We start from the raw sequence: 22,971 nt of genomic DNA on the forward strand, positions 1-22,971 counted from the left end.
CAGGCTTGACATAAACTGCCACCCGACCATAACTATAACCTGAACCCTGTGGGTGGATCTTGCCCAGAACTGTGGGGGGTTTCATAATAACACAGCTGGCCTCTGGCAAAAATGTCAACTAAGCCTCCATGTTTGTTATAATTCAGTAAGCACACACAACAGAATGTCAAGAGATCTGTCAAAATGTTGTTGAAATGTAATTTATGACTTACTGATATTCTACTGATCTCTCATTGATAATTAACCCGTTTATCAATTCACACTCTATGACATCTGTAAGGAACTCTCCAAAGAAAGTGGGACCGGTTTACAGTCAACACTGAAATCACACAAGCAACAAAACCCTCGGTGTTGAAATGTTCAGGCATGTTGCACTCCTGCCCACACCTGATCAGCCGCATGGCCGCAGGTGTTTTCAGCAGCCGTCAAAGGCAAAGTAGCTGCAGCTGCGTGACTGATCAGAAATATGTTTTAATGAGGGTCGCCTTCAGTAAAACTCATGTAATAGCAGAGAGATGATCTGTAAATCCAGCATGTAAAGAAGTCATGGAGCAGCTGGTCTGCAGCATTTAGAAAAAAAATAGAGACACTTGGAGTGAGTCAATGTATTTTTTAAAACCTTTATCAGTACAGCTCGATCAATCAGCTTTACAAAGAACCAGACCAGTGATTCTGCATGTTTAGCATAATATCTACAAAATATTTCCCAAAGTAAGCAGTTGTGTTTTAGAACTCCAATTTCATTTTTCCTATCTTTTACCCAGCAGATGGTTTCCATTTATTCCACTATGATATGAAAATGAACTTTCAGAGACTTCAAACTTTACTCACACCAGTATTCAACCACCGTAATGAAATCAGTCCCTCCACCAGAAAATAGTCCCCCAGGGAAACGTTTGCTTTACACAGCCAGATAATAATTTTATGAATGACCACAACTTTGTCAGCTGCAGAAACAGAACATTATTAATCAATAAGAAACTCAAATTTACAGATCAAGTGGTTTTGACTGTATGTTGTGAAATCTTCATCATCCCTGCATGATTTGCAAAATGTTTTGCTGTGATGTAAAACGTGGGAAGGTTGTAGTAAATGGTCCAAACACTTAAAATCACTGTTGTGGTCCTTTAAAGGCTGAAAACTCCTTTAAGACTTCTGACAAAGACACAAATCCTTTGCTGTCAACATTTAATGAGGCAGGTTCAAGTTACAATCCATCACCAACACTACAGCCAACACCAGTCTGAAAGGCTTTTTCCACTAGAACATGCAACACATCATTTTTGTTCATGAAAAAAAACTTTTGTTAAGGAAATGAAATGAAACCCTGAATAAAGAAACACTGTTCTCGTTATTAAAATCACTGACAGACTGACATGGACAGACACACTGAGACGCAGCGACAACCACCATCACTATAAAACAGTGACACTGGTTGTGGCACCGCTTCAAACATGAAAAGCTAGAATACCATAATATCACCGACATAAACTGACAAGGTCAGTCAAAACTACAGAAGCACGACTGTAATAACAACCTACCTATAAGTAACAGAAGAAGGCACCGCTGCTCAGCTGTTTGGAGAAGTAACACACACTTTAAATGCACAAACGGTGAAGTTATTCAGTCTGCAGACACACAATTTAGCATGGATTAAACAATCTTGTGGATTAATTTTACAGATACTGAGATTGTGATATGTTTCATGCCGTTAGTAAGAATCAGTTTTCACCGAAAACGCTATTGAAATGATGATGGCATGATTTTTGCTGGGGTCTGTACCATTAGACAAACTTTTTGCTTTCTGTCGAGTGGAAAATGCAGTTTGTAGGCCCGAGCGTCTCCGTAGCACCACAATAATTTACAAGAATCTTTTCTCATATATTTGACCTATATCATAAAACCCTGCAGCTCCTGCGATTTGGATATTGCACTTGGCCATATAGCAATTTTGATAATGTTTTGATAAATGGCTCAGCGTTACATGGGAGCCAAAAAAAAAATAAATAAATAAAAAAAAAAAAAGCAGGAAGACAACAACAGGTCATTAAGTGCAGGTGAGGATCAAGCTCCCTGGAATACACGGGGTTGTTTTTGTAGCTCAAATGTAATTACAGAACAAAGCCCATATGACAGAAACTCCCTCACTTGCAGATCATGTCTTCACTGTTTGGTAACCAATAGTCATTGTAGATTAACAATTCCTAAATTAATATTCCTCTGCTAACGTAAGATAGGAAAAGTGTATTACAGGAGCATCCTAACTTCCAAAATCTTAAATAAACCCTCCTGACTTCAGCATAAACACTGTCCACATGGCTGCTCTTTTCTTGCTTTTATACAACCAACAAAATGTCCAAAGGTGGAACTTATGCTTCATGGGAGACCAAACAATGTATAGCACTCCTTGTGTAAAACATCTCAACCCTTTAAGTCTTGAAATTTAACCAAACTGACAACAGCAAATAGCAAATGCACTGTTCATTAGATACCGTTTGTAAGGGGGGAGAGACTCAAAGTCATTTAGCTTGGCAAGAAGAGAAAAATAGCATCAGCTCCAAGGTAACAGACATAAAAGCTGATAGCCAATGCTAGATTTGAGTATTTAGGACCCTGAGATAAGATACGGTTCCTAAAATTAGTTAGGATTCGCTTCTGTAATACTGAATTGGGAAAAATTCTCTCTTAGACTTTTCCTATCTGAAGACTTAAGATAGGAAGCGTCTGGGATACTGCCCCTGCTGACCCCGTGCAGATAAGCTCTTCAATGTGCTCAAACTGTAGATGCATGAATTAAAGAACTGACTGTAATGCCACAGCGCAGCAGCGCAAATTTCCCTTAGACATTGCATTTAGTGGGGGGCCAGGGGGTCAAGAGGGGTGCCAACGTAAAAATGGTATGGTCCAAGCATCGGGGTGTAATTCTTTTTTGGAAAACAATTATGAACGATTTTACAAGTGTTTTGCCACTCTGTATTGTTATATTACCTGTATTAGTGAGGGGTTTGTATCTCATGATATTTTTTGGGGGGGACAAATTTATCTTTTATAAATATTGGCGGGGACTTGTCCCCCCTGACCCCCACTAAATTTGCGCCCATGCCACAGCAGCATGAGAAGGACACTTCACTGTTAATCCATGTTTTTTGCAACGACTTTAAAAACTGCAGTGTCGTCGAAATGGCTTTTCATACCTCACGACACTGTGGCAGTTCACACAACAGGACATAATAACAAACCATGAAGATTATCACTGCAATATGGTGACCTATTTTTAACAGCAGTTACACTAAAACGGTTAAGGTACTAGCAGCTACTTAACAAATGAAAAGTGGCCTCAGCAGAAGGGGGTCACCAGGAAATGACATCAGCATATATAAAACCTTTTCTCCTCCTCACCTGTGGAGGAAAGGAAGGTTTTCAACTTCTCAGTTTACTCCTTACCACATCAACCATATATGTAGGTGTGAATAAGTTTCAAACCTACTTAAATGTTGTGGATGTGGTAAAGAGTAAACTGAATAACTGAAGCAGCTCCTCCTCCTCCTTGACTGCTGAATCAGGAGGTCACATGTTGATACCACTTCTTGGTGCCTCAGACTGACGAAGACAATAACGACATCTAAATGTTCGTCCTTGCATAATCAAACTTTTACAAAAGTACATATGAGATGATCATATCCATTTTGCTCATGCTACCTGTCCATGTGTTTCACTTGTTCACTGCAGGCACCATATTAGGCACCGATGCTGTGGTTTGAAGTGGTTGCTGCTTGCAAAACCTGTGTTGAACACGGTGTTGCTGGCTTCCAAAGGTCACAGCATTTAAAGTCAAACAGAGACTGCTTTGCTCCTGACATTACGGCACACTGCACAAGACACTGAGCAGTTTGATATACAGAACGTATATGTTTGATTGCCACTGTGGGAACGAACACAGAAAGGAACATGGCTGGTTTCTGCTGGAAAAGCCTGTCTTGGACATGGCGTTGCCGCGTTTTGAAGGCCGTAGTGTAAAAAGTAGAAGTGAAATTGCTTCGAGCCGAGAATCAACAGATTCATCAGAAGACACTGAACAGTTTGATGTGTAACGTGTGCAGCTGCTACATTTCCCATTGGCATTAGCTAAGTGTGTTGTCACAGTAGGTCCCTAAGATGCACATAGAGTGATGTCATGTGAAACACATGAATAAACAGGTTGAAACATGTGGACTCCCATCTTCCACTAAAAAGTAACCTTCTATTTTTCCTTAGTATCATTGCACCAGTCTTTTAAGTGCTTATCCTGTACCCTAATTTAAAAAATAGGTTCAGATTTACGTTTTGTATGGAAACACTCAAGATCTAAATATGCTGCTTAAATAAACTGAAAGTATTCCAGCGTCTTTCAGCTGCTTCTTGTCACTGGTTACTTGCTGTATCCTGTGGGTCGAGGTAATGTGTCCCTCTCCAGCATCCGTAATGTCTGCCGGACTCCCTTCTCCACCCGGCGAAAGTGCAGCCGCTTCCAGAGGCTCTGCTGCTGCTGACGACCCCACTCCAGATCCCTGAGGAACACCTGCGGAGAGGCGGGTCCTTTAACTGCCATAAACTGTGTCACATTTAATTAAATACAACATGGCAAAAAGATTTTGGCAACTTTAATCCAAATTTATCAACATCAACCTACAAAAACCTACAAAAAGCAAACCTTCTTACAGTTAAAGGAGTCTTAAAGGGACAGTTATGTAGGACAGTAGTGGTGCTATCTTCCTCTCACTGTTACTGAGTGCTGGATACTGGCTGGATGTTCCAAATGCTAACTGTTAGCCTCCTGCCATTGAGGTGGACTTCCCCCCAGATAATATTGTCAAAAGAAGTAGCTAACAGTTAGCATTGGAGCATCCATCCAGGATCCAGCACTCAGTAACAATGGGAGGAAGATAGCACCACTACTGTCCTACAAGGACTGGGAAATCCATTATTTTTTCCAAAATGGGTGAATTATCCCTTTAATAAGTCCTCTTTTTCAAGTTTTATTTGTATGTACATGTTTGTCTCTGTGTGTGTCTACCTGCAGCTGCTGCCGTACGCGCTCCCGTTCCCAGGATGAGGCGTTCTCTCGGATCACGCTGAGGATAGGGTGCCAGTCCTCGGAGACGTCTGATCCCTCGGTGACTGAGGCCAGGACCTTCACCCGCCTGCCGGAGCCGCCGTGCTCCCTGGGAACGCCGCGTACGTACAGGGACTGCTTTCCCACATCACTGAGGGGGTTCAGATACAAACTGGGGCAAAAAACAGAGGAAGGGGCGCTAAATGATGTGAATTAGTCAAGTGCTGTGAAGTAATGCATGACAAGAAGACATACTTTAAGGTGTAAATGGATCTATTAAATAATACACAGCATTTTTAAAGATTGAAAATTGAAGGAACAAAACAAAAATGAAGCTTTAGGCTAAGGACATGAGGCTGAGCCCACATTCAGACAGCCCACACTAGGCTATTAAATAGAGAATTATTTAAGAGTTAAAATAAATATTAAAATAATCTGTTCAATCTTCACTTTAAACACAGAATTCTGAAACTACAATACAGGTAAGACAGTGATGGTCAAAATATCCCCAAGTTCCCCCTGACTGACTGGGTGCCACTACTGGGAAGATTAATTATATTTCTGTAATAGACAGAGGCTGCTAATCATTTCCTCAGGCAGTTTGTTCCCCAGGACGAGATCCCTGCTAAGAAATGCTTGATCACCTTTTATCTGTGTAAACTTTGGAACAATAAAATGATCTCTATCTAAAGAGCGCTTTTATTATAGTGGGGAGTCAAAGCTCTATAATAAAAGCTAGGGACAGGATTTTCATTGGAAGCCAAGTAGGGACACTGCTAGATCTGGTCAACGTCCACATTGGATTTAAGTACTTGCTACTAGTTTGATGGCTTGGTATTGCGCCAAAAAATAAAATGGTGGCGTTTGTTTGTGTCTGTGATCTATTTCTTACAACCCCTGACAAAACCTAACATTAACAACCTAACATGAGTGGTGTCAGCCAAAGCGATGGAGAGAGCTCTAATTAATGAAGATACATGAGCTTAGAAAGCAGTTTTGTTAACACAAACTAGTGGAAGAAAAATCCAACCAGTATGAAAAGTCTAAGCTTCACAGTGATGCCATTAGAAAAAAATCTTCCTGTTCTTAACAACCCAATTAATGCCCTGGACCTGATGACGGCATTTTGTGTGAACTGCTGCAATGTACCTACAACCTCCCAAAAGACAGAGAGAACAGACTCTTAGGAGCTGTCTGGTTAGTCACACAGAGTTGAACTGAAGTCAAATGGACTGTCAGTCGATTCCCAAGGACATTTCACTTTTCATCCAAGAAGCTTCTTCAGTTCTGTCAGACTGGTGCGGAGCCCCAGTTAAACAGGTTAAACACCTGTGTGCCAGTGAGGATATGAGTCTAGTTTACAGTGCACTTCCAGCTGCTGCACAGTATACCTCATAAAGGGATATGGGACAGGGGGCACAGGGATAAAGGATCGCAAAATGTGATGGACGTGATCCCTGGTTGCTCTGACAGATCAGTGGAGGGGTCTGGCAGCACACCTGAGGACAGTGGAGCTGCTGTGTGAGATACTTGTTTGTAAGAGTTTTGTGAAAGACTCTTCAAACTTGGAATGAGGGTGTACGCCTCTGGCTGCGGTGAAGTGCTACTCACTGCACGGTGTGTATGCTGGGATGCTCCCTGCAGGCGTCCACGAGGGCGAGGGCAGCGTTGTCTCCTATGTTGTTGTAGGCGACGTTGAGCTCCTGGAGGCCAGTGTGCTGGTGCAGCCGCTCGGCCAGCTGCAGAGCGCCCTGGTCCCCGATGCCAGTGTGCATCAGGGACAGGTGCCTCAGCGACTGGTTCTTCGGCAGAGCCTCCAGCAGGATGCAGGCACCAGACTCCAGCAGAGGATTATCACACAGCCTGGAGGACATGTTGTGATTATGAGGCCTGGTTCCACTCAAATGACACCATAATTAAACATGATGACACCAGAAAAAGGCAGCTGATGATCTAAACTCAAACATAACTCAAACGACAGTCTGTAACTGTGTCCTCAATATATATCAGGCACTCTTCTATTATTATTGCATTTACTGCTTTTATTATTATTAATGCATTATTATATACTGCAGTAAAATGCTGAGTATTGTTTATTGAAAGGTTGATATCTACCTATTGTCAAACACAAGCAGCAAATTAGGGCCATCAAATAAGCTCCTACCTCAAATTTGCACACATCCTGAAACTTTTAGCATTTCAGAAGAAGCAAACTTAAGATACATCAGTGTTCCCCTGAATTAGTCTGATAACGTTTTGGCTGACTTATTATTGAAGTCAACCTCACATTTAACAGCGCTTTTAGAAGTTCTGTCATCCTGCCAGCAAAATTACTTTCACGACTACTGATGAGTTTGGTTGGGCGAAAGTGAGTTTATTAGAGCTTTTGACTTTGGATCAAGACTTAACAACTCAGACTCTGCATCCTCTGCTGCCTGCACTTGACATCAAATTCAGTTCAGTTCATTTTGTCTTTTAAAGTAGATTTCATAAACCATGCTGCTTTGATTCCATGAGCCATTCATAATTTCATAACTTTTATGTTTCAACCATCATTCCGTTATTTATTAGTGTCATCAGTGGGTTATTCAGTTATTTAGTAGTTTTACCAGTGGGTAATAGGCCTGATGATCATTGTGCAAACTCATTTGGTATCAAGAGTAACAAATGTCTAAAAAAAAATCCATACCATAGCTTTAACATTCTTGTCATAAATAAGGTAACCTGTTTAAATTTGGTAAGTGTCAGCATGACGCCTTACCTCAGCAGCACCTGTACGGGCTCCAACAATACAAGGCTGTGTCCAAAGAGCCTCATCAGCAGTGCTGCTGGTGCTGAATACTAACACTACTGCTGCTGCTACTGGACTATAGGGAACATAAGTGAAACCCAACACTGCTTAATTGAGTTTTAAGATTTTTTTTTTTACTTTTAGAGCTCAGCATGGAAACCGGAGCCACACAACTGAGTCTTCTCTCCAATTTGAGTTACTAGAAAAAGACAGCAGCACACTGGAGAGAGAGATCCCTTGGACACGCAGCCTGAAGCGATATGAAGACGTAAGCAGCATCAGTGTCTTACTGTAGAGATCTAATTGAACTCTTGGGGTCTAGTAGCAGATCTCTCAGGATAATGCAGGACTCAGGACCCAGGCTGTTAAACTGCAGGCTAAGGGCAAAACAGAGAGGCATACACAAGAGTCACAAATTCACACACAATACACATGCTAGTCAAGGCTGGGGGGCGTCCAGTGCAGCCAAGGTAAAACGGCACTGGAAACCAGCAGGAACAATGGCTGTGTTTAAATGCATGGAGTTTCCTACTGTTGGACAGGCTCTGGTTAAAGCCATGGACAAGAGAAACTGTTCTTCCTGAGCCTTTGATACCCAGAGATTGAGCCCCCCTCTTGTCCTGAATAACCCAGTTAACAGACTATTCCTGTCTACCTGCTGTGTTCCCCACATAGAACCCACCCATAGAACCCCTTCTCAGGTAAACAGCACATGGAGATTTTGCCAAGCGGTCCAAGTCCTTAGATCAACATTACAATGCTGTTCTGAATTAAACACATTATCCAATCGCAACCATATCTGCTATATGTAAAGTTATAATGCAAACATCATTAATACATTTGTGTCAAATTAGCCCATTGGGCAAACTTGCAAATTTAACCTCAGCTGCAGGCTGATGTTATGGGACTACAGGTTATGTGACTGGCTGACACAGCCTGCTGAGATACTTTGGATCAGTATTTCAGCAGGCTGTGTTAGTAAGTCAGCTCATAAGTTAACGTTAACCTGCAAGCTCAAGGTTCACATAACCAACACAGTGATGATGTCACATAAAACACAGATGATTGTCATTGGATAATATGTGTTGAATTCAGGACATTATAATGCCAATCTGAAGAAAGAGCTACCTGGTAAAGTTTCCATGTGCAGGTCGGCTTGGGCCAATATTAGATATTATTGAATACTGCAATATTTGCTGTCATTTGCCACCATTTTTCACAATAGCAAATACTGAGCAGCTGTTACAGCATCTGTGGCAGCATGATGTAGGCATGCATGCAACTCTTTAACATACAGACATGGAGGATTTAGTTTCAAAGAAGAATTCTGGCTCAATAATTTGGTAGTGTTTTGTTCTTAACATTGGAGACAATCGTGAGCCACAGGATTTAAATAAAGCCATACGTCGTTTTTGCCGCAAGCAGGTGATGACTGAGCACAGCAACACCTCAGCATCCATCACCCAGCACAGTTTGCCCGATTTGACTGGGTATCAGCTGGCGATGGAGTGCCATTACCAGCTGACAGTTATCAATACATTCACCATATCAGCAAAATATAAAAGAAACAGTGCACGCACCACTGCTGCGACCTGCTGTCTCGCCAGACGTATGACGTAAAGTTCATTCAGGGAAATGACTAAAACATTGGATCAGTGACAGCGCACTTTATTCCATATATATATATATAGATATCGCCCAAACCTATGTGCAGGTAAATCTGCAAAGGTTGGGCTGACAGCTGCCATCTTTGACTGAGCAGCAGCAGCAGCAGTTCACTTGTAATACAAGGAAAGAAATTATGATTCCAGCAGTGAGAATGTGTGTTTTGTCGACATAAAAATGTACCCATAATATAGTGTGACTTAATGTTTGAGAGTGGGTGAAAATAAAAAGTGAAAGCAGTAAGATGTTCCTATTTCACAGCAACCTTTTCAGTATAGGAGTATGCACCTATCAGGTTGTTTTAACCCAGCTTTGATGGCTACAAGAACTAACAAATAAGAACAAAATTATCTTAGCATGTAAACACAGCCATTGACCATTTTGATGTTACTTGGAACAGCTTACAACCATTAATCCTTGATCGAAAACACTGAAATCCATTGTATAACACACTTCCATGCTTCACTTCCAAAAACCAAGCAAACATCTTACAACCATTGTTACTTTTCTGGGAAAGTACCATTACTTTCCTGGGAAGCCAGTTATTATGAGAGAGTTCAAGTTAAGGCCTGACATGTGCAATTAAGCCTGAAATTACCTGCTCACAAACATTCACTGGTAACAAAAGCCAGAGGACCTGTGTTACTGCATATTTGGACACAACCCAATCTGAATGTCAGTGCTGCAAAAGCGTGTCCCATCAGATTTACCACCTGTCTTCTGATCCTTGTGACCTTTTTATGTCTACTTAGCCGTGATGAGCACAGTTCAGCGGAAACTGGGAAATGTAATGGCTTAAAAAAAAAAAAAAAACTCCCTAAAGGTAAGGCCAGATCTTCTGTGCAATGGTAAGAGAAGCGGTTAATCTTGTGAATTAAAAATGTTTGTGAGAGGTCTCTTCTAGGATCCAAAGACCTTTACTACAAACCACAAGAGACGAGTTATTTAGTTTGTCTCACTTGAGGTCACTTGTGTGTCTGAAGGCGGGCAACAGCATCTCGAGGATGTGATTGGTCAAGTGGCAAGAGGACAGGTCCAGCTCTTGGAGGTGATAGCTGCAGGAAGACACCAGAGAGCTTGTTTTAAAATCTCATACGAGCAAGAAAAGATTAAGTGATATTTTGCATAGTAACTAAACTGGCATTTTAGCCATTGCTACTAAAACATGACTAACTGAATGTTGTGGGCTTTGATATCCAGAAATCCTGTGAGTAGGGATGGGCCAGTATACTGGTTTTGCTACATAATTTGGTTTAAATAATAATGGCAGTGACACTACCTGCAGTGTCTGGTCCTGTAAATACTGTGATTACTGCCTTTTCAAGACAGCACTGTTCGAGTAATGAAGCCACTCAAACTCAAACGGCTAGAGGCTGTTATTGAAAGATGAAAAGAAGAGTACTAAAAAGAATTTGCTCTGAGGAAAACGAAATCACCTGACACTCAGTAGCCCTTCTCAACTACCAAAGTTAACTCAGAATTTTCCATAAGCATAACTTTCCAATGCCTGACTCAGGTCCGAAATATTGCATTTTCAATAAATATTTTGTTCGTGAAGACAGCGGGTGGGTAAGGCATTCTATGTTTCAATTCAATTCAATTCAACTCAATTCAAAGAACTTTATTATTTCGTTAGGAACTTCAGTTGTGCAGAGCATCACTGCATAAACTTGACAGTATAACACAATGCATCACACATAACCTCGTTATGTTATATTCATAACCTTGAACTCGCCTGTAAAGTTCAAGGACTGCTTTTTGTTTCCGTCTCCATTCATGACAAACTAATTGCAAAGAGAAGTTCCCCAAAATATAATAGCTATCATATAATTATGTTATATAATTAAACAGTAACTTATATCAGTGTATTTTTAGCCATGATATTGGTACTAAAACATTTTGATAATGGCCCATCCCCACTTGCGATGTGATGTCCCCAAACAAAACAAATAAAAAACGTCTTATTCTCATGGTACGTGTTCACGGGGGCGTGTGTTTAACGCCAGGAGTCACGCTGCTTCCCAGATTTGGATGCTTGGTGGGCGTGGCTACTCCTGATGATTGACATTTGCTAACCGCATAAACACCTCCTAGCTGCACCTGATTAGACAGACGCTGGGCTGTCCTCTCGTGGATTTCAAACCGGACCAACATGGCAGCTCTACTGGAAACCTTTGTTTATATTACAAAAAAAGCTGAAATGTGTTTCTGAAAACATTTGAGGCAAGAAAAAAAATGCTGCACCTGCTGAATCTGTCTTCATTTTAGATCGACAATGGCTAGCTTCTTGGGAGTTTCCAGAGGAGGCAAGTCCTGCTCTATGTGAGTAATTAGCATAAAGAAGCCTAGACATCTAAATTATGCAAATGAGGAAACACCAATGTCACTCAAAATGCGATGCAACGCAACCAGAATGCATTGCATGGCTACATACAGAGAAAGTGAATGGGAAGTGTGGAAATGACTGATCCTGTGTAACATTAGTGTGTGGTAGAGGTGGTGAAAATTCACCAGCTGGTGAGTCCAGCTTTCTCTGGACGCTCACAGCTGCTTAGGAGACATTTTGGGATTTCACACATACATCCCAACTATGTGCTGTCATTTCCTGCTAATGAGCACACCTCACAACAGAATTTCATTTGGGCAGCAGGACAATCTGCAGCGCACTTTGTGAAAAGGTCAATATCCGGCATAGAGTAGCTTTACACTGTGAAGGATATCACATAGCTTTGGATAAAAACAAGTAATAGTTGCAGTACCTGGAAGGAGCACATGACAGTACAGAACTCAGAACGAAGCATTTGAGCGGCGTCAAACGAACGTTGCTGAGGCGGATGCTTCTGATGGAGTGCAGAACCTCAGCATTCAGTCTGGGGTTCTGAAACTCATACAGCAGAACCAACAGATCCATCAGCTCCTCTGGTGGCTGCGGCTTGCTGAGCTCTACAATCACACAAGGTAACAGTCACTGCTATTGTCTATTTAAACCTTCTGTCACATACTCACTATATTTGTGGAGAAAGTTTCTGGATTTAAACACACAAAAGAAAGAATAAAAGTAACACAAGAAAGAGGACATACAACAAAGAAATCTGATGTGAAGTGCGCAGTTTTTATAGCATCTTCAGGATTGTATGTAAGCACTGAAGATGGACTGATGGACTGAAACGCAATTTTGTGCAAAGGGGAACCGATTACACAGATTGGCCAAAATAGGGTGTGACAGCGTGTGTGGCCTTGTACAACATGGTGCATGACTTCCAAACAAATCCACTTAACACCTCAAGAAGCACAGATTAACTTTTTATGATGACCAGAAGGGAGTGTGACCTGTCACATAAAGGTGCATACCTCAGGCAACAGAAATACTCCCTAAATCAACCATACACACATTAACCGTTTGAATTTGTTAAACAAAAAAGATTTTCTTCAAATAGAAGTATGAAAAGCAACATAAAAGTTTGATTAAAGTTTAATTTGATTGACTATATGATCTGGAAATTGCATATCTTGACAACTGTGTTGGCAGAGGTATGCAATCGAGTGCCATCTTTCTAGTTTATTGTCATAGCAATGTTTGTCTACCTGTATTTTTCGGGTTCCCCTCATCCTAGGCCTGAACAGACAGCAGATACAAAACAGTGTGCCACAAGTGCTTCAAATATATGAAACTATTCAAAGCATATATGAAGAAAGAAAGTCTGAGAAGAACACAAATTACCTCTGACTAGGTATTTCCTCAGGGCTTGTGTGATCTGGGACACAGTGGTGCTCTTGATGCTGCAGCCAAGTTGCTGGAGAAGGACACGGTTACCATAATGCAACAGGCCACCCATGAAGATGGGGTACAGCTCAAAGGGCTGGCTTTCACTGAGCTGTTGTGGCTGTGGGCCATGGACTCCCAGCAGGTGCTGCTCCACCTGATCCAGGACGTCCTCGTTGAAGCTATCCTCCGTACGGAACATCTCCGCTGCCATGGTTCTGGCAATCTTGCCTTTGTTACGACTGCTGATTTGCTCAAACAACTTTGGAAAAAGCTTGAGGAGGTTGAAGAGAGCAAAGATACGGAGAGGTATGAATTTGGAAAGGATACTGATGAGGGCATTGACATCCTCACCTGCCTGGCCAATTGCCACAGTCACCTGCCTTGTAAGCTTCTCTAGTGCAGATTTATTCTCTCCAAGGACCACATAGAGAGCGGCCAAGTACTCCTGCATCGCTGGGACCGCAAACACATATCGCCTCTCGTCGTTCTCACTCACTTCCCTCGGAAAACCCTTACCACTTTCCGCACATGGAATCAAAAAGAAGTCCAGCACATCAGTTCGAAACATTGCGAGCTGACGCAGCTCCTCATCTGTCTTTGTTTTACCTCCTACCCACTGCTCTAGTTCCTGCTCCGAGAATGAAGTGCGCTTGTTTGTCACACCATCAAACGCGAGTTTCCCAACTGTTCGAACCACATACAGCATCAAGGAGTTGTGGTGCTCCTGAATAGGCATGCCAGTCCCAGCCCCCATGCCCATCACTTCACCTCCAAAGTTGAGCCTAAGGAAACTGGTGTAAATGCCAGTCAGTGTGCGGATGGGTGCATTGGCATCGGTGAAATGGAGGAAGTGTAAGGTTGCACAGGTGAGCCAGCAGTAGGACGGGAGGAAGCAGGCTGTAGCCAGCTGGCTCTCCCTCTGGAGGTTGAGGTAGAGCAGCTGTATGAGAGCCTCTGCCTCGTGGTTTTGTGGGCTCTCCCTAGTTTGCTGCAGCAAGCGGCTGGTGAAGTAGGCCCTCTGGCGATCTGGGTCACTGAAGCCACAGATCTGTGCATAGTGATTCACATATCTCTCAGGGATGCGGTCCAGGGCAGACAGTCTGGTGGTAACCAATATACTGGCCTAGGAAACATGCAACAGACAGCTTAGGCAACCATCTATCTGGAGTCAAGCACCTCAATCAACACATAAATTCATGACCTCATTTTACAACCACTGAAACATTGAATAATGGATAAAAACAGTAATGTGGCATCACTGCAATAACCTAAAAAGATACAACCTGCTCAGTTTTGACAGTTTCATTTTCATATCTTCGGGGACTTTCACACCTGCCTTGTTTGGTCTATTTTGGTGCACGCACTCAGATAGTTCAGCTCTTTTGAAGAGGTGAGAACACATATTCAAAGTGTGTTTTGCATCAAACAAGTAAACTCTACTGCACTTTAAAAGCTGGGACTCGATCTGGTTCCAAATTAATCATGGTGCCATTTGTTTAGATGAGAACGCAAACTAACTTAAACAATAGGAAGTGAACTATAACCCAGCATGTCATGGCAGGCTGGTTGGGATGCCTCATTAGTGGCGAGGGGATCCGGGGGAGATAGCATAAAACTCAGTATGCATTAAACTGGGAAGTGGCAATATCTCAATAGGGAGGGGTTAAATCTAAATCCAAATCTTTGATTGTCCTTTACCTCAGGAAGGAGGTACTTCCTCAGTAGATTGACCACCACGACCCCAGCAGGCAGCGCCTCGTTGGGGTCACTGCAGAGCTCTGTGGATCCAATACGGAAGTCCAGCTTCATCTTTTCCATCCCATTGAAGACAAAGAGCACATCCTTAGCTTGATCCGCCTCCCCACTTAGCAGGGGGGTTTTCCCCAAGTGAAGGTACTTCCTCCTCACCAGGTCCCTTAAGGATGTTGCCCTGTACAGAGTGGGGGTTTGCAATTTGGTACCAGGATTACTAACACTTTTGGAGGGTCAGTGCTCTTGTATTTAAATTGTATGATGCGACTCTGCACCTCTGTAGCAATACACATACATTTAGTTCAATAATACCAGGACTTCAGTTGTTGAATTCTGTGTGTTGTGTGCTGAATTGCCATATGCCATCTTCCATTGCTTAGAAAGTGCTCCAAAGCACACCTAGTACAATAGCCAGAGATAATTTAATGTTTTGTGTTTTTCATCCTTGACAATTTTATTTACATGGTAAGATGTATTGCTATTGCCAGATAAATCAATGAAAAATAATTTAAAGCTCACAACATGTTAAATGTATGATGTTATACTACTGAGGAACATGCTATGTCATGGAATGAAATGAGTAAGTCTTACTTCGTCAGCTGAGAAAGATCCTCACAGGAGAAAGGTATCAGCAACTTGAAATGTGTCAGGGTTTTCCCAGTGCACCAGTCCAGAACTAGCTTCCGGAGCACGGTACTTTTTCCTGTTCCCACGGCCCCATACAGCAAGACAGTGGGTCCCCGATCCGGACAACATATCCGAGTGGGCTCAAACAACTCTTCCACAGTGAAAGAGGGGCTGGAGGGAGTTTGGCTCGGGTGGCTGAGGAATCCCGTCCTGTCCTCGGGCTGCCTCTCCAGGATCAGAGGATCCACATGCATGGTCTCTGGGCTGAAGTAGCCTCCAAACTGTTTCTCCTCTTGTGGAAGGTGGCTGAACCACAGGGTTAGCTTCCTCTTGTGGATCTCTATCGGATCTGCCAAGAGAGAAAACGTGTCTTTACCTTCATACCTGTCAGTGTTCTTACACTCTTACACTTCCAGAATTGGGTTATATTCCACTACAAATTACTGGATACATGCTCTCAAATGTAATTTGTATATTACAAATAACATTTCCATTTCAATTACATTATATTACTCAAGTTAAATAATGTATTATAAATACTTTGGATTACGTTTGGAATACTTCATTTACAAATTTGTCCGTTTGTCTGAGTCACTCTGAATGTAGCTAACACTTGTGTTTATGGATTTAATAGCAGGCATTGCTGTGTTCCTCATTGATTGGGGGGTACAACTTGAGTAATTTAAAATCATGAATCAGGAACTAGTTTAAAATATTCATGTGTGGCCTTATGTCATAAAGACGTTAGCAAAAAATAATCGGGGCCCTGTGAAGGTGTCATTTGAACGAATGTGGCCTGCTACCTGATATGAGTCTGACACACTGACTTAAACTGTGACTTTAACAGATTATAGATACTCATAATTTGCATTTTAAAACACTGTTACTTGTACCCTGTACACTACTTATGTACCAAATGTCTTAACTTCCCTAGACACTTCATTACTTTCTGAGCCACCTAGTTCCTCACTTCCCTACCTGACCTTCCTTCCCTGCCCTCGTGAGGGACTATTTGATTTAACACCGACTGGCCATAATCCAAAATACTTCAGGTGTATACTTTGTTATGTAATCATGGCTTTGTAATTAGACATACTGTCCTCGTTCATATGCTCATGAGTATCCAGTGTTCAGGACCAGAGCAGTGATCTTGCATGTGTAGCATAATAATGTACAAACTTCACATTTCTGCTAATCTGCTAAGCAGTCGTATTTTAGAATTCAGATATCATTTTCCTTTCTTTTATGCAGCCATTGGTTTCCATTTCTCATAAATTTATTACTTCAATCTTGAAAAGTTTTTTCCTCAGAATATTACCCTCCCTGCTGCCCTGGCTCCATAATATTTTTTCCCCCTACAATGGCCCTGCTACACCATTGTAGTAAACTGTAGGAAATGCGGACGAATGTTCAAAATCACTAATATTATCCTTTGACATGGTTTGGTGCACACCTAGTTGTGAAGTGCTGGAGCAGAAGGTCCTGCAGAGGAAGCCACTGGCTGGGTAGAGAGAAAACATGACCCTCCTCTTCCACCTCCATGCCCCTCCGAGTTGACTCAGCTGTCTGTGGAGCAAAACCCATGAGCCAGGTTTACTGAGTAACACCGTTCAGAGGTTTTCAGGGTGGAGAAGAGCTGGACACATGCAAGAGAGCTGTCAACACCTCATTTTCATGCACCTATTCAAGACTAGCAATTTTATTGACTCTGCTTGTATCTCTGCTTTGAATTACAGCTTACCGGCAAAGAATAGGTGTTGCTATAATTACAACTCACCGGCTACAGCATGTACAGCAGCACAGCTCCAAGGCACATGCACACATGCAGGGAAACACCCAACTAAGACCTAACCCACCTAACCCACAGGAGGCTTCTTAGTCTCCTTAAGACGTCTTACAAAGTCACTAAAACCCAAATCCAATTCTGTGCAAAGCCTGAAATCTGATGTTAAAAAGCATGCTATGTGGTGACATCACCTGGCAACAAACATCAGCCAATAGCAGACGCCAATTTCAGTAGCATGCTTTTTACTAAGGATGCGCATTATTGATTGTTTATTCTAGGGATGCACGATATTGGATTTTCTGCTGATATCCAACGTGCTGATATTTTCCAACTCTTTTGGCCAATGTCAATATATGCACATATTGGTTTCAATCTATTTGCAGAGAGCATCGAGTCTCTCCTGTAGTGGAATTAACATTTTATTATGCCTGCTCTTATTGTGAAGGCCCACTTGCAGATGCAGACATAAAATACAATAAATGTACACAGTCACTGAGTACAATAAGAACACGTCTTATTTATATTTACAAAACATTTTCTTTCAAACAAAACTGTCAGATCTGTGCTGCTGAAACAGCGTGGATGATGCTCCCTCAGACGATCCTCCTGACAACATTTTTCGCATTTCTGCATGTCAAATCATCAAAAATTTTCATTTCATGCCGATACCGATATTACATTTTAAAGCAGATATCAGCCAATACTGATAATGTGCTGATATTATCGTGCATCCCTAGATTAGGGATGCACAGCAGTTGTGACAGCAGTTGTTGACTTTAATTTATTTAAAGAGTAATCCGACAATAGATGAAGTGAGTTAGAAACCTGCTGCTGCCCTCTATGGGTTGAAACTTGCAGGAACTAATGTACCTTGATGCTTGAATAATTATGGGGTTTGTTTGCTTGTTCTGTCAATTTATGCATCGTGCTGCTGTCTTTTTTCCACTGTGGAATTGGATTCTACTGTTTATTTAAGCAGTCTATTAGCAAAAAGGCACAAGTGAGAACTGACTCTTGGACAAATATGTTTTTCACTATACTACTCTGATTTTTTGTCTTCAATGTTGCATCAATATTTTGCCCATAACCACTTGAAGGCAACGAGTCACCGATTGGTCAGCCATTAAAAGTGAGGTTTGTGCACATCCCTACTTTTTACCATCAGATGTCAAGCTTTACACCGATTTAGGTTTGTGGTGTATTTGGGTTTTATTATTTAATGAAGACACTCATGTCTGCCAACACTGGCTGGGCTAAACCAAATGACACCAAAGACATGAGCGAAGTAAAAGATCCAACACTGGCAAGTTCAGCTTTCTGATAAACATGCATTTTACTATTATGTTTTGATCCATCACTTCCTGAAGTGTGGGAGCATCTGAGGTGTCTCCATTAGTGTTGACAGGACATCCTTCTATGTTTCATTAATTTGCACCATGTTTAGTTTCATTTTGCACCTCAGTGTGTAAACAACAGCTGGTTACCGACCTGTGCAGTGAGTTCATCCTCTTGTAGTCGCTGACTCTTGCAGGAGTGCTGTGATTTCTCTCTATGTGTGAAACACAGAAAACATACAGTGATGTAGATGTTTCAAAGTGCTGACAAAACCAAATTACATTTCAAACATGTAGAGAGAAACAACCTCTAAAGTGATTCTATTTTGCAAAAACATGAATTAGCCAGTAATCACACAACTCAAACCAAAACAGATAGTCCACTTAGGCCTGGATGATAAAACAATCTCGATAAATTTCACAATAAAACCTTCCACGATAATGATGACATATTGATGAGATTTATTTTCAATATCGTGATTTTTCAGTCACTATACAGACAGCCACTCGCAGAGCAGACAAGTGGTTGACATCTGTTTCAACTCAAACTCCTCATTTCTAAGCTGCAAAACAGAATGACAGAGATGTTCTGTAGTTGGAGTTTGTCATGTGACGATCGTGAACGATTGAAATATCTCTACGATCTGTTTTTACTGAGAGATCAGGAGGAGCTACGGTGCTACTGCACGTTTCTCAGGTGTGCTGATGCTGCTCATCATGCATTCAAAGAGGTTTCCTCAGTCAAACCTCAAATCTTACTGTTAGCTTGTCCGGTTTGCAGCTTCCCTGACAGACACACCAGTGAACCAATAACAGCACACAGCAGGTAGAGCCTTGGATTTCTGTTTCCTCCTCCTTTTTTTTTTTATTTTTTATTTTTTTTATTCGCAACACAGTAGCATGGGTGACAATTCAGAACAGATTTCTAAAATAATTCAGCATCGGTAAAATGGAACAGTTATTTGAAAAGTTCGCAGACACAGTACCTGTGCTGGACGGTAATACAACAAACCTTTTTAACCACCTCAAAAGAAAGCACTCCAAAGAGCTCGGTGAAAGTGAAACTTTAACAACAAACACCTTTAACAAAGGTATTTGAGAAAAGCTCTCCGTACAACAAGACAAGTCAGCGCTGTGCTTTTTTACATGTAACCAGTGGCTGATGGAGACAAGGCAAGCAGAGTCATGATGGACTGGGAGGAGACCTGCCATAACAGGTTTCCTGTAGCAGCAGCCTCTTCACCCTTCATAAACCAGTCCAACTCAGTATACACAGCAGCTGCCCTGAGGCTCGGTGCAGGCCACGCTCTGGCACAGGGATGTCACCTTAGCTGGGGATATGAAACCTAAATATGAAACTACTGGTTCCTTTTCTAGACAGTGACCAAATCACTGCACAGCTCTCACTGAGAGAGCAGAGTCTAATTATCTTCTTTCTGTTTGAGCAGGATGCGTCTTCCTCGGGCAAACAGCCGCCCTGCTTGAGTGATAAATAAGGGATCAGAAATTCTCTACTGGTATCTTATCCATTAGTCCAGTTTTAAGAGCCATCATAGTGTGTAGACATTTCTATTGAGGCGATGTAAGGTGGAAAGTTTGTGAGGCTCTCTTTATTGATGGTCAGAGGCATTTTCCACAGTGGACCCCGGCGTCCTGATCAGACAGCTGGAGAGCTTTGGTTTGTCTAGATGAGCACTTTGGCCTGGTTTCATTTGGAGGGTAAAAACACTTTTCTGTCCCAGAGCAGTGTGCTGACTCAGTGTGCTTGGTGCATAATGCCGGGGTAATGATGACTTTGAAGCTGAGTGCATTACAGGACAGTCTGTATTTGCCCTCAGATTTCCTGTAGTGGTTCATTGCAGATCTTATATTTCACTAGGTTTTCACTAGATTTTGACATCTGCATTACATAATCTGCACTATGTTTAAAATGTAATGCAATTTTTTTTGGTATAGTCTCTATTCCTAGTGCCATAACGTTATTTAATATCATTGTGTATATGCCTATAACCACTGAAGTGGACCAGCTATTTGTCCAAAATGAGCACATGCAGCCACAGCTTTGCTGTTTGACTGCATCACACCTCTAACATGAGAGTGAAAACGGTGCTCTACATGCCCTGACATATACAGGTTTGTTTGTTTTGTTTTGTTTTTTTGAACCAAGCAGGGTGCTTTCATATTCCACATCAGCCACTGGAAAACTGCAGTGGACAGCCCAGGTTTGACTGAGCTCAACAGTGCGGCTTGAGAAGGCCTATAAATTAATATTATAATCTTAAAAATACTCCAATAAAGAACAGTCTTATTAGTGTGTCTTCTGCCTGTGCAGCTCAGCACCTCACACTGGAACATGAGATGTGAATAAGGAGCTGACACTTGGCTCATTACAACAGGTTGTGTCATCACGTTTCATCTGTCGCCTGCATTCTCTCCAGCTCTCTTGGAAAAAAGAAAAATCAGAAAAATCAGAATTTGCAAAGTTCATACCTGCCTTCACTGTGACTTGGAAAAACTGACTGGGTGTCAGTTTGGGGACTCGATCATGTTGTGGAAATTAGGAGACAAATTTATGAAGCTGCTTTGGTGCAAAACACATTCAGAGTTGGAAATGCCGGACCCTTGATGTATTTTTCCCACAGAGCTGGGCTGACACCATGGAGGCCACGTCAAAGGCCAACAGGTGGCCACTGAGCGCCTCTTATTACACCTTTTTAATCAACTTTTATCTCAAAAATTCAGAGTTTTTTCTCAGACTTTTAACACCCTCCTCCTCCACAGTTCCATAATATTTTTCCCCACATTATCTTGATGGCACAGAGAATTTTTTCTCAAAGAGATGGAGAGAGAGATGGAGCGAATGACTCATGCACTGAGTTCATGTGGTGCACGGTCAGAGGAAAGTCATTCTGTTCCAACCTGCTCTTGTGCATTAAATTTCCAGCAAATCATTCCTCCTCTCCTTGTGTTCACTTTAACTCTTGAATAGAGTAAACAAACATTTGGCAAAACTACAAACTACAGTTGAGCATCCATCTCTGACAGTGTGAGGAGCTGCGGCCTCTGCTGGACAAACTGCGGCACTGCAGCCTGACGGGAAGTGGCTGCAGGAATCTGCGAACCGCTAGAGTAAAAAAAAAAAATCACTTGTCCAGGAAGGATGTCGACACACAGTGAACACAGTATCTCAGCTGTATGTGTGACTAAATCAAATCACAACTATTGATCTCATTTCCAGGACAGTCCTCCAACAGTCTCATTCACAAAGCTGAAGTCAAACACTGAACAGGAAGGAGCGTATCAAGATTTAAAAAAAAAAAAAAAAAAAAAAAAGATTTATACGCTCCCTGGTGAATGGGCAGATCTACGTAACGCAGTGCAAGCCTTACATGAACCGACACGGTGTCAATCTCAGCGCTGCGGCATGCTCTGATTTAGCAGCTCATTAATAAAATCACACACAGCTATCAAATGCCAAGTTCGTAGTTTGCGTTTCCTAGGATAGCGACGGATTGTTTTTATATTTCGGGTGATCATGTTGACATGCTGATTAAGCTTGGGTTATGATTTAGGGTTAAACAAGTTGGTTATGACTGACTGTTGGTTGGTTAGTTGGTTGATTGTGGAATGGCTGTAGAAAATGAATGCAAGTCAATTAAAATTCCATCGCTATCCTAGAAAAGGCAAGCTGACAGGCGGTAACTGATTGCAGCTGGTGCCGGCTGCTTTATGTCCTTGGTCGTTCCTCGTCGGCAGCAGGACTTTAAAAAATTACCAAAATACTTACATTTCTTTCAGTCTTCGTGGTTTGAGGTTGTCATCGTCCTCTGTTGACTCTCTAAATTCCCGGAGAAAAGAGAAATACAGACTGTGACATTCCCACGGTCCTCCAGGTGGCCGCGTCCCGTCACACAGAAGAAGAAGGGTAACACTTCCGGTCTTTGCTCTTCACAATAAAACCGTCATGTTGAGAAAATCTTCATAACTGTGTTAACTCTACATGGTAGATTTCACATACACTATGGACAAAAGTATGGGCCACACCTTTTAATCAGTGAATTCAGGTGTTGTAATAGGAAGCCTGCGCTGCAACAAGTCGGCTGCTGAAGTTTCTTCCCTCCTAGATATTCCACCATCAGCTGGAAGTGGGATTATTGC

The 22,971-nt window shown here is 42.0% G+C and overlaps 1 protein-coding gene across 1 annotated transcript; it reads right to left on the reverse strand.

Annotated features, from left to right (window-relative positions):
- Positions 1 to 1,299: 1,299 nt before the first annotated feature.
- Positions 1,300 to 22,720, reverse strand: nlrx1 (NLR family member X1). The gene is made up of 12 exons (XM_030066258.1): positions 22,601 to 22,720; positions 18,968 to 19,028; positions 17,147 to 17,259; positions 15,658 to 16,042; positions 15,013 to 15,244; positions 13,270 to 14,437; positions 12,308 to 12,491; positions 10,508 to 10,603; positions 8,174 to 8,260; positions 6,704 to 6,955; positions 5,054 to 5,264; positions 1,300 to 4,558 (listed from the first exon to the last, which is right to left on the reverse strand). The coding sequence occupies exons 2-12, from the start codon at positions 18,982 to 18,984 to the stop codon at positions 4,409 to 4,411; spliced, it is 2,895 nt and encodes a 964-aa protein (XP_029922118.1). The 5' UTR covers positions 18,985 to 19,028; positions 22,601 to 22,720; the 3' UTR covers positions 1,300 to 4,408.
- Between the last annotated feature and the right edge of the window lie 251 nt (positions 22,721 to 22,971).

This window comes from Myripristis murdjan, chromosome 13 (assembly GCF_902150065.1).
Source record: "Myripristis murdjan chromosome 13, fMyrMur1.1, whole genome shotgun sequence".
Lineage (NCBI taxonomy): Eukaryota > Metazoa > Chordata > Actinopteri > Holocentriformes > Holocentridae > Myripristis > Myripristis murdjan.

Bases quoted from the DNA above. Each gene is read 5' to 3' on its own strand.
- nlrx1 (XM_030066258.1), bottom strand. The intron at 15,245-15,657 runs GTAAGACTTACT...CACTCTGTACAG, and splicing joins GATCTTTCTCAGCTGACGAA to GGCAACATCCTTAAGGGACC. The intron at 12,492-13,269 runs GTAATTTGTGTT...GTGTGATTGTAG, and splicing joins GAGGAAATACCTAGTCAGAG to AGCTCAGCAAGCCGCAGCCA.